Source organism: Eucalyptus grandis, chromosome 2 (assembly GCF_016545825.1).
Source record: "Eucalyptus grandis isolate ANBG69807.140 chromosome 2, ASM1654582v1, whole genome shotgun sequence".
NCBI classification, from domain to species: Eukaryota; Viridiplantae; Streptophyta; class Magnoliopsida; order Myrtales; family Myrtaceae; genus Eucalyptus; species Eucalyptus grandis.
Window position 1 is genome coordinate 51,922,103 of NC_052613.1, and position 12,079 is coordinate 51,934,181.

At 42.9% G+C, this 12,079-nt stretch overlaps 2 protein-coding genes across 2 annotated transcripts; both read left to right on the plus strand.

Moving 5' to 3' along the window:
* Nucleotides 1–3,721: 3,721 nt before the first annotated feature.
* On the plus strand, nucleotides 3,722–8,402 carry LOC120290784. Its single transcript, XM_039307201.1, has 3 exons — nucleotides 3,722–3,833; nucleotides 7,655–7,765; nucleotides 7,935–8,402. The coding sequence occupies exons 1-3, from the start codon at nucleotides 3,722–3,724 to the stop codon at nucleotides 8,192–8,194; spliced, it is 483 nt and encodes a 160-aa protein (XP_039163135.1). The 3' UTR covers nucleotides 8,195–8,402.
* Nucleotides 8,403–10,053: 1,651 nt separating this feature from the next.
* On the plus strand, nucleotides 10,054–10,854 carry LOC104451188 (major allergen Pru av 1). The gene is made up of 2 exons (XM_010065912.2): nucleotides 10,054–10,237; nucleotides 10,559–10,854. Exons 1-2 carry the CDS (start codon nucleotides 10,054–10,056, stop codon nucleotides 10,852–10,854), a joined length of 480 nt encoding a protein of 159 aa, XP_010064214.2.
* Nucleotides 10,855–12,079: the final 1,225 nt, after the last annotated feature.

A 12,079-nucleotide genomic window follows, 5' to 3' on the forward strand; every position in this document is an offset into this window, starting at 1 on the left:
GGGTTAAACTGAATCGCCTTGCGATAACAGTCTAGCTTAGCTCGTTGCTTGGTGAGCCAGTCCATGCCAATAATCAAGTCGAAGTCATACATGGCTAGGACTATCAAGTCTATCTTCCCCTCTCGCTCACCAATCACTAACGTGCAACCAGGACAACCCATTGTAATTAATACATTATCCTTTAACAGTGTCGATATACTAACCACTGACTCCAATAACTCAGGAATCAATCCTACCAACTTAGCATACTACTCAGCTATAAATGAATGAGTAGCTCCAGGGTCAAATAAAGCATAAGCAGTGTGGTTGTTCAACGAGACGGTACCTGTAATCACATTAGGCGTATCCTCCGCCTGTCCTCTGGTGATAGCATATGTCCTTCCTTGAGCTGGAGGTCGGTTAAATCCACCTTGCTGTGCATTCGGTGGCGGAAGTCCTCGGTTCTGACCCATCTGTGGCGGTGGCGGCAACTGTGGTCCCATCTGTCTCCTGGGACAATTCTTGGCCATGTGACCCTGCTGGCCACATACAAAACAAGCACCCGTCCTAGCTGGACACGGGGCTGATCCGTGTTGTCCTCCGCAAGAGCGACACGCTCTGAATTGACTTGGCGACTTTCCTATCCCACCTCTCCTATTGAGTGGAACAAGATATCTTCCTCCAGTCATCGGTCTCTTCCCAAACCGATTTCCATCTCGGTTCGAACTAAACCGTGACCCAGATGCAGCGGCTTGTTCATTCTGGTCTCTCTCGATCATCTGGACCCGTTCATACAAGTCGTTGTAGTTCCTCAAGTTCAGTAGTATCAGCGGACTTCTCAGTTCCGGCCTGAGTCCATCTCTAAACTTTCTAGCTCGGTCTATCGGATTTTCAACCAACCTAGGAGCGTACTGCGATAGTTCAGCAAACTTCGCTTCATACTGATCAACTGTCATCGAGCCTTAGCGAAGGCGTTGAAATTCTGCCATCTTCACTTCTCTGGCAGTCTCAGAAAAATATTTGTTGTTGAAGACCTCGATGAAGGCGTTCCACTCCGGAACCACACCTTCAGGAAACACTGTTCCTTTGGTGGCTCTCCACCATGTGCCTGCTATCCCCTTCAGTTGGTAGACGGCAAGAGCGTCCTTTTCTGCCTCGGTGCACATCAGCAGTGCAAAGGCATTTTCCAACTCTTGGACCCAGAGGGCTGCAGCCTCGAGATCTCCCGCGCCAGTGAACTTTGGCGGGTTCAACTTTAAAAATTGTTCCACCAGATTATGCATTGGCCTCACAGCGGCCACGTTCCCAGGTGGAACTTCAGCAGGTGCAACAGCAGGTGCAGTAGCGGCGGCAGCAGCAATAGCAGCATTGGCGGCGGCAGCAGCAGCAGCTGTAGCGGCGACAGTAATGGCGGCTGCTTAATTCTGGGCTTGTTGATCCATTCGATTTCCCATTGTCTCAAGCACATGCATGATCCCGTCCACTCTTGGATCACCATGAGCTGCTACTCCAGCATCAACTGGAGGTGGTGCAGCTCCACTTGCGCTGGCTTGAGCTGGCGCTTTACCTCGGCCACCCCGGGCACCGGCTCTTGTCGGCGTCCTGGCCCGAGCAACTGAGGATAAGGTCCTCTGCCTAGGAGTTCTCGGCTCCTGATCACTCATACTGTAGATCTTCTACAACACCTGTTCCCAATTCCATATAGAATTAGAAACTGAGTGATCTCACAACCAATTTACCAAACAACTATCAATCACATGCATCAGCATGAAAATAGAGGTCATTCCTACTAACTATCCCAAGAACCCATCGCACCTTATCACTCCAATATTAACCTCGCTCTGATACCACTTAATGGGGATGTCACGCCTCGATCCTCGAGCGCATGTCCATCCCTCTTTGGTCGATAAATATTTTGCGACTTCCCAGGACGAGTCACCGACCCTTTGGTTTTATTGCACATGCGAAAGCAAATAACAAATCCCCTAATAGTAACTATCTCGGGATAGAAAAGCAGGACATCACATTAACAAACAAACCACACTTTATAAACATACTGAGTCTTTTACACAAGTCTATAACCAAAAGACTAGTTCTCAAAAAGAGACTGTCCTATCTGACCTACTCTTCAGGTCACCTCAGCTCAGCTCCAAGTCCTCCCTCTACGGTCTTGAAAATTTTAAGCCCACGACGGGATGAGATATAAATCTTAGCGAGTTCACGGTCTAAGCCCTGATTAGGAGGGAAAGACACCCAGAAGTGTCCTAACCACACAACCACTCAATTGGCATAGAGGACTTACCTCGCCTCAGTTTCCTTCCCTGCATGTCAGTAGAGTTCATATCTCAATGCATATAATCATTGCACATAACAACTGGAACACCTCATCAATTCAATTAATCACGGGGTCCTGATTATAAAGCCAAACCATTATGACACGTCCCATTCCATGTCACACAGTTTTGGTTTCATAATCGGATGCATCAAACTCAACAATCATGCGTTTCAATTGTTAATTACACCCCTCAAGGGTACGACCAACTCTATTGGCGGTTTTCTGGCATTGCCAGGCGTTGTCTCACCTCCTTTGAGCACGGCTACGTCTCTCAATTAGACGGCTTCCCCGAAGGGGCGTAGGTCTAGAATCTACTGCGACCCGAGTCCCAATGAATGGGTAACATCCGACTTAATAGCCCAGGACGGTTTCTCTTAACCAACACACGACCAATCAATCTCGGCCCAGGACACTGTGCATTGCACTCAAATGTCTCAATTAAAATAGTGAACCTGGCCTATTTTCTTTGTATTAGAAATACACGATAAAATAGTCGTGTGTGGGTACACGGTCAATTCACATTAGAAAAACTGATATCCTCCAATTTAAAATCCCACTGATTTATATAGTACATCAAATCATTTTCGGCGTTAAAACCCGACACCCGAGATTTTCTGAATAAATAATGAATTTGTGAAATTTTGGAATTAAATACTCAAAATTCCAATCAGCACTCAATTTACACAAATTAACATTCGATTGCATAAATTGAACACACCATTGCAATCAGCACGAAATTCCGGTCATCGGCTATCCCGGTCTAATTTCTGGAAAATAATTAATAATTAAATAAATTATCGAAAATTAAATAAATTACAAAATAAATAAATTTAAAGCATTTAATTGAATTAACCTAAATTAGCTAAACTAAATAATCTAACTAACAATTAAATCTAACCATCCTATTTAATTTAATCTAAGTGCACTAACTAAATAAACTAACCAATTCCTAACTAATCCACCTAACCAAACTAATTACACTAACTAAATACTAACTATATACTTAATCTAACTAAGCCATCCTAAACCTAATCAACATAATTAATCCACAAATTAGCTAACTAACACATCTCTAAGTGTCATTAGCCCACTAATAAAGGATTAGAACACAACTCACCGGTTAAGCACGAAAATCGGCTCACGACGACGGCGGCGCAACGGCGGCCAAGATCCGGGCTCACGGCGAGGCCAACGGGAGCTCGGACCGGCTAAAAACGACCAACGAACTTGCTGTTCGGGCTGAGAAAACCAGCACAGAAGCTGCTGGTTTCGGTCTTGAACTTCAAAGGCTGAAGCGGGCTTCGAGAGGGCAGGTCGAGAGAGCCTGCTGCAGCGTGAAAGATGGATCGGTGGGCTGGGCTGTTCCGATTATTGCCGGATAGAACGACGAAACAGAAGCGGTCAAAGATGGGGGCTTCAGGGCGACGGCTGACCGAGCATGGAAATCATGGCCAAAATGAGAACGGCGGAGACAACGGCGGCACCAGTGGCGAGCGACGAGCGGTGGAGGAGGCAGATGGTGAGGGACTGCTTCGGCTTCTTCGTCTGCAAATTTTCTGGACTTTCGCACAAGGAAGATGGAGGAGAAGCCAACGGAAGGGAGAGAGGAAGGAGAGAGGGAGAGAGGAGGGAGAAGGGGGAGGCCTTTTTCTTTTTCTTTAACCCACAAAAATGGCCCACCACCATGACATCATGGGTGACATCACACTCCACTCACCCAATCCTCCACAACCTCTTCCAATGGGTTCAATTCCATTTTCCGCCGGGGTCCAATTCTTGTACGTCTCATTTCTTTAATTTTCATCAATTCTCTTCCAATTGAATCAAATTGAAGTCCATAAAATAAATTCAATGTCACCACACTTCAATTAACATCTTCACTTGTCTATAAAACCCACTTAAGTTCCAAAAGCACAACCAAGGGCGGCCTACTAATTTCCCGAACCAATTTAGCCATTTTCTGATTAATTGCTGAAAAACCCTGATTACATGAAAAATCTTCCAAAGATGATTCAATGATCCTGAAATGGTTTGTGACACACCCAGACTCCCAATTTTTGAATTCGATCTCAATTCCATGGTTAATTTCACTTTGGCACGATACTAGCGCAGCCCAACCTACTGGGTAGCCTTTACAAATTTTCACGCATTTGACTTGTGGTTGATCATCTCAAGCCACAATGTACATCTTTGAAACATTGGCGACTTTCGGTTGTCGGCATAATCTCAAGGTTTCAAATACGAACACAGGGTACCCAATCGATAGAAGAGTCGGTCCAATGCCGATCGACAAAGATTGTGCGATTAGGTGGAATCACCCACACTCGACCACATGCCTCTGTCAAGTCGACCTATCTCCGGTCTCTAATCGATTTTAATCGTGCCGTAATGACCCTTGCAGATTAGCTCGGTCAAAAGGTCGCTTCTTGGTCAAATTCTCGAGTCTGATGCATTAGAAAATCTTAACAGCTTCACCCGATAGATTAGTTTTCATATGAGTGGCCGACTCAAGGAAAATAACTATATGCGTGCCAACGAAATGCCTGTCTCAATTTATTGAAAATAGAATTGGAAAATCGGGATGTCACATCATCATCATCATCATCATTAAGAGAGTAGATCGTCTCTTTGAATTATGATCTATGTATAATCTCTCTCTCTCTCTCTCATTGATCATTTAAATACCTACCCATGTAGAAATGTAGGAAGATCCTAGCTAGGATTAATTTATACAGTTACTTCTTTATGATTTTACCAAATAAGATTCCAAGTAAATTAAAAAATAAATAAAGTTGATGTCCAAAGCTAGAGGAGGAAGGCAAAAGAGCTATTTTAGACTATCACTAGGTTGATTATTTAATCCAAGCCCTACATTAGTAAAAGGAGATGCTATAGGTTGATGTCCATGTCAATAAATAATCTCAACACTCGGTTTTGAATTTGTTTTACTAAAATTTGGCTTTTTGCCTTTATTTATTATGTGTCACACCGTAGCATCAACTGGCATGTTATTCTTGTGTGACTATTGATAATAATCTATCATAGGTTTTTGAAACTCATACTCCCATTTAAAGTAGAGATCTGATCTATTTAAAATGATATACTCCAATTAATTTGGAAATGGAATACGTCACCGACAACAACATCGATATTATTAAAAAAGAAAAGAAAAGCATAGGATCCTTCCTTGAAAGAACTTGTCCTAATAAGAGGTAATTGGTGATGTGGGGAAATTTGTCCCATCAAAAGAGCCACACTACATTACAGGTGTCACTACGTATAACATATAGACAAATTTCGATTAATTCATATATGTAACATTAAAGGATGACTTCAACGTGGGATGCATGGCGGAGAAATAATGCCCACAATAATATAATTAAAGCTAGAGCATGTGATGTTCGTTGAATTATTACTTTCGTGAACAAGTTCAGTCACATGATGGGATAAAGGTGCAACCGCACTTGTCTCTTCTTTAATTCTTTTCTTTTTTATTTTTATTCTTGGAGTTTGAGATTTATATTTATTGATACTTAAATTTTGACTAAACATCTAAAACTGAAATTATATAAAAAATTTGGAATCAATTTGACCCTAATAAAAACGATTTTCACATCATATAAGCATTAATATTATTTGCATTTTAAGTTTTATTTTCTCTTATTTAACCCTATTTAATATTGTTTATAAAAAAAAAGGGGCCCACGGCGGCTGGGCCTTCGCCTTAGCCCCCCCTATTTTCTCCTTTCTTCCCCAAGTGGGCCTAGGGCCCACTCTGCTTGCGCTTCTCACCCCGGCCCGGCCCCTCCTTCCTCCTTCCCACTTCTTCCTAACGCCAGCGAAGACGGCCGCAGCAGTAGGAGCAGAGCAGGCGCAAAGCAAGGCAGGCAGCGCTGGAGGCGACGGGTGATGTGATGCTGGTTCAGCCAAGGGGGGCCGGTCGGCGCGCTAAGGACCGGCGGCCGAAGCGCCTCCGCCAACTGGCCTTCTCAGCCAAGTACGAGGCGAGAGGGATTCGGATCTGAGGAGAGAGGCTGCGAAAGAGAGACCGTCAGTTGAGAGAGAGAACGCGACTGAGAGAGCCGTTGTTGGCCTCCACTTTCGAACCAAAACTGATGATCCGCCGCCGCTCCTTGTCCACTTCGAGGCCATGGTAAGGTCCCCGTTCGGGCTGTCTTGGTTTTTCCCGATTCAGGGTCGGCTTCCCGAGGATCCCAGCTACGAGACGAGCGAGGCGGACGGACGTAACCCGATCTATCGAGCTCGTCTGCCGTCCAACGCCGCGAGCTGGGTAGGGACTCTCGGCCAACCGCGCTTTTTTGCGCCCATGCCCTGTTTCGAGCTCGCCGGATTGGGCTGCTGCTTTCCGGTTCATGCGAGTTTCCAGCCTTATTTGTGGCTGGATCTTATGACTACATGGCTCCTGGTAAGTTAGATGATTGAATCTAATCGAACATTTCGAGGGTACAAATGGTCTCGGATCAATAATTTGCATTCAAATAATTCTAACAGGACTTTTAGGATTCTTGCAAGTATATGTTTTGAAAAGTGGTTTGTGTTAGAGTGTCGTTCAAATTTGGAATTTGGGTACAACTTGACATTATGATCATGATTTTGATTCATTCTTCTTCTTGAAAAATATAATTAGTAGTAACTCTGTGGTTAATGGACAAATCGAATTTGGATTCATTCAATAATTCTAACAATACTTTTAGGAAGAGTAAGTATAGATTATGAAAAGTGGTTTGTTGTAAAAGTACAACAGAAATTTGGAATTTGTGGACAACTTGACGATGTGAGCAAAATCCTGACTAGTTGTTCTTTCAAGAAACAGAGTCAGCATCACTAGAGAATGATGGGGAGCATCCATTGAATGTTCTTTCTTCCCTACAAATGACACAAACGTCGACATTATTGAAAGACTCAAATGTGCTACTGAAGGACGTGCTCGACCCACGGCTTCCTCCTCCGACCGGCCAACTAGCCGAGGAAGTGGATGTGCATGGGGACGAGTCTCGATTCGCGACCTACCATGCATTTCATCAAGCAGGAATTATCCGCACGCACTCAAGCTTGTTTGTCTAAGCCATTGGGTTCTATTAGAATATTTTAACAATAATTTAGTGACTCCCTCAAGGTTGTCTACATTCAAAGATCTCTCGCATGCTAACAAGTATCATTTGGGCTTGAGATCCATGCCTTTTGTCCTCTTTCTTTATTATATGATTTAGACCAATGTGATGTTGAGTTAGATTAGTAAACGAGGCGATTGAGAATCATTTAGAGGGCATTTTCAACATAATCTCCCAGATCTCTTGCCTTGGGACTTGGAACTCTTAGGTGAAGACGATTCCATCCCACCTGCAAGAACGTTCAAGGCCTTTGTTCTTGACGACTATCTCATCCCCAAGCGCCTCCCACAAGCCTTTAAGGATTTTGTCATCCCTGAAGGTGATGGGGGTCCCGGCGCCATCTTTGGCGAAGGCCAGTGCTTGCGCTGTCTTCTATTTTCATTTATTTTGATTGCGTCGCATTAACACGTGATGTCAAAGAGGACATTTGCCGACATTCTTTGTTAAGGCTAACGTGGGAGCTGACTGCAGTTGTCTGTGTCTCGTAGCTAGACAGTTCAACTCGGTGGAGCACCAGTCGAGAAGCTGGACAAGGAAAGCTCGCGCATGCGTACGCCATCGTCCAGGGCAACGCGCCAGAGAAGATCCCGAACGAGATCAAGTTCGAGGCGGGTCCAGACAGAGAGGGCGTATGGCCAAGAGCATGAGCAAGTACTTCGCCATGGACCGGGTCGAGAACAAGGCCAGCAAAGAGAAGGCCATGGGAATGTTGAAAGCCATAGAAGCCCATCTCTTGCAAAAACGCTGATGCTTACGAGTGAGTTGTTGTTACATGTTGGCTGGATCTTTCTATCTCCCACCATAATTTGAAGAAAAATAACAATCGAGACTGAACCGTAACTATGTTTTGAAGCGGTAGATATGCTGCATGCTGTCATCAAAGACGCTTGTCAAACATCTTGTAAAGATCTCGGCATTCTTTTAACAGAGTTGAAACTGCCGCGAGATTATAGATATGAATGCGCCGCTTTGCCCATCTGTCTTTGAGGCCAGATCAGAAAAGCATATCGAGGAAGAGAACAGTTGACTCAAGAAAGGACGGTCAACTTTTTCACATATGAATTTTCTGCATTTGACACGCAATTGTTACTTCACATTCGTATTTTTAAGTCTTGAGATTTAACAAAGACTCTGGCGTGGAAAATCATTCGCGATTCACATGTGACGGAATGGCACGCGATCGGAAGCTTCAAAGAGATGAGAAAAAGGCGCTTGATGGAGACCTAGAAATGAGTTAAAGTAGTATATACGTTTAATCGATTTTGGGCGTTTTATTTTAGTGAGGTTCATATGGGTTCCACATGAACCTATCAAATATAGCGATTTAGATTAACTTAGTACATATAGCACAATTTTGATGAAGAAACAGAAATGAGCTAGCGTCATATTTATATTAAGTGGAATTTGGACTTTTAATTCTAGTGATTTCAATATGGATCCTATGTGAACTCATCGGATTTGGCAATTTAGATCAATTTAGGACATACAACACACGTTTGATAAAGACTCGGAGATGAGCTAGGGTCATATTTATATACAACACAATTTTGACGAAAACTTAGAAATGACATAGCATCGTATTTATATCAAGGAGAATCTTGACTTTTAATTCGAGTGAGTTCCACATGGATCCCATGTGAACCTGTTAGATTTAGCAATTTGGGTTAATTTAGTACATACGGCGTAATTATGATGAAAGAAAACTGTATTTATATTAAGTTGACTTGAACTTTTAATTTAGTGAGTTTCCTATGGATCCCACATGAACCCGTCAAATTTAGCGATTTAGATTAACTTAGTGTATACAACACAATTTTGACGAAAACTTCAAAATGACATAGCATCGTATTTATATCAAGGAGAATCTTGACTTTTAATTCGAGTGAGTTCCACATGGATCCCACGTAAACCTATTAGATTTAGGGATTTAGATCAATATAGGATATACAAGACACGTTTGATAAAGACTCAGAAATGAGCTAGGGTCATATTTATATACAACACAATTTTGACGAAAACTTAGAAATGACATAGCATCGTAATTAAATCAAGGAGAATCTAGACTTTTAATTCGAGTGAGTTCCACATGGATCCCACATGAACCTGTTAGATTTAGCGATTTAGATCAATTTAGGACATACAACACACGTTTGATAAAGACTCGGAGATGAGCTAGGGTCATATTTATATACAACACAATTTTGATGAAGACTTGAAAATGAGGTAGTGTCGTATTTATATTAAGGGGAATCTAGACTTTTAATTCTAGTGAGCCCATTAAATTTAGCAATTTAGATCAATTTAGAACATGCAGCACACTCACCAAATAACTTATGCTCGGAACACTATCTAAATTTAGTGATTATTTTTAGGAAAATATTTTCTAAATTATTTATTTTCTGCAAAATATAGTGCATCTTAGTAAGAAGAAAATATGCAGTGATCGGAACCCTTCACACTCAGTCTCCCTCTCTCTATATATGTCAACTTCAATTCAGCCTCTTCTCTTCACTCCCAAGTCCCAGAGACCAACTTCGTCACTACTACTCAAGTCTTTCCAGATCATCACCCCCTTCTCAGTTTCAGCAACTCCGTTAGGATCCGGTCATGGGTGTCATCACTTTTCACTTCGATGTCCCGTCCCCCATTCCCCTGGCCAGGATGTTCAAGGCTGCTGTCCTCGATGCCGATAACCTCCTCCCCATCGTCCTCCCGCAAGTCGTCAAGAGCGTTGAAGTCCTCGAGGGCGATGGAGGTCCCGGGACCATCAAGTTGATGACTTTTGCCGAAGGTTAGTCCATCCGTATTAGGAACTTAGGATTGCTCTGAATCAAGGCAGGTTCAACCTTATGGAACACTATAATGAATATGGAAAAAGATAAAAATATGACTCGGTTACTTAAGATGTTTCTAACCGTTTAACTTTACACAAGTGATTATGTGACTCAATTTTGATCAGGCAATGTCAGGCTCTATGTCTAAGTCAATTGTATTGGATTGCGGTCGGAACAATTGGGTCAATTCCTAAATGGCCTGATGGACACCGTGAAGATTGGTGCTCGTGATATTGAAACCTACGAGTTCTGAATGTGACTTTTTGTTACATTGATAGGCAATCCGTACAAGACAGTGAAGCTCAAGGTCGAGGCCTTGGACAAGGAGAACTTCACCTACTGCTACTCAATCATCGAGGACGAAATGTTGGGCACCACCTTCGAGAAGGTCACCTATGAGGTGAAGATCAACGCGTTGCCTTTGGGAGGCTCGATGTTGAAGTGCACGAACAGTTACTTCACCAATTGCGAGGTGGACGTCACCGAGGAGGAGATCAACGCCCGGAAAGAGACGGTGTCCTTGATGTACAAGACCATCGAGGCTTATCTCTTGGCAAACCCTGATGCCTACTGAGCCGATCTCTTCGCTATCTTGTATTGTTTACGTAATGTGTTAAATATGTGTGGTTGTGCTATACTGAAAAGGAGACAAGAAGAGTTTGAGTCACTCTGTTTGGAGCTAAGCATGTTGGGCTGGTGAGTGTTGTTGTTCTTGTCTTTGCTGAGAATAAGAGAATAAAAGGTGTGACAGGAATCTGGTGCAGTGGTTTTGTGGAATTTGATAAACTATACTACATGTTTATACAAGGCTTGTAGAATGAAATTCTCTAATTTAGTAATTTTTTTACGAGGAGAGAATTCATGAGTTACAAATGAAATGCCCAATGGCCAATAAAATACCAAACTTTGGCCCGATATTTCGAATTTGGATTAACATCTAAAGTTATCGATGTGGCACAATCTTTCATAAACCACAATACTGCAAGTACATCCCTTCTCTATGGGTCGTACCAAAAGAGTTAGCAAATTGCGAGAATTTACTGGGCCTGAACTTGAGCAACAACAATCTGTTGGGTGTCATGTCGCTAGAGCTGGGGAACTCGTCCATGCTACAGAACTACTAGACCTAAGCCACAATTCACTAGTAGGATCAATTCCTTCCAATTTAGCAAAGCTCACTAAATTGGAAAATCTCAATATTTCTTATAACGATTTGTCGGGTACGATCCCAGCTGCTCTCACCAGCATGAGCAGTTTAAGCTTCATGGGCTTCTTGTACAACAAGCTGACAGGCGCGGTTCCTGGTGGTCGCCTCTTCCAACAATAACTAGGAAGTGCTTTTATTGCAAATCAGGGCTTGTGAGGAAACGTGACGGAATGTCCCCATGTGGGTCGAGCAGTAAATCGACTGACCATCGGAGAAAGGATTTGATTAATGTGATTGTTACATTTGCTGCTTACTACTTCTTGTGATTCTTATTGCTATGATTTTGGTGCTTTGGCGGTGAAACAAGCATCTTGATGAAGAGATAAGAAATCTTATGAAGTACGTGAAATCATATGGGAAAGGGGAACGAAGTTTGCATTCAACGATATTGCCAAGGCCACCAACGGCTTCAGTGAAGAGTACTGCATCAGAAAACGCGGATTCAGAAGCGTTTACAAGGCCGAATTGGCCAGCGGCCACATCGTCACGGTAAAAAAAAGTGGTGGTTAACTGCAGGGACATCATCCAATGTTTTTCTGAACTTTGGCAAAGGTCTTGCATGGAGGAAGAGGAGCAGTTGAATTGGACTTGT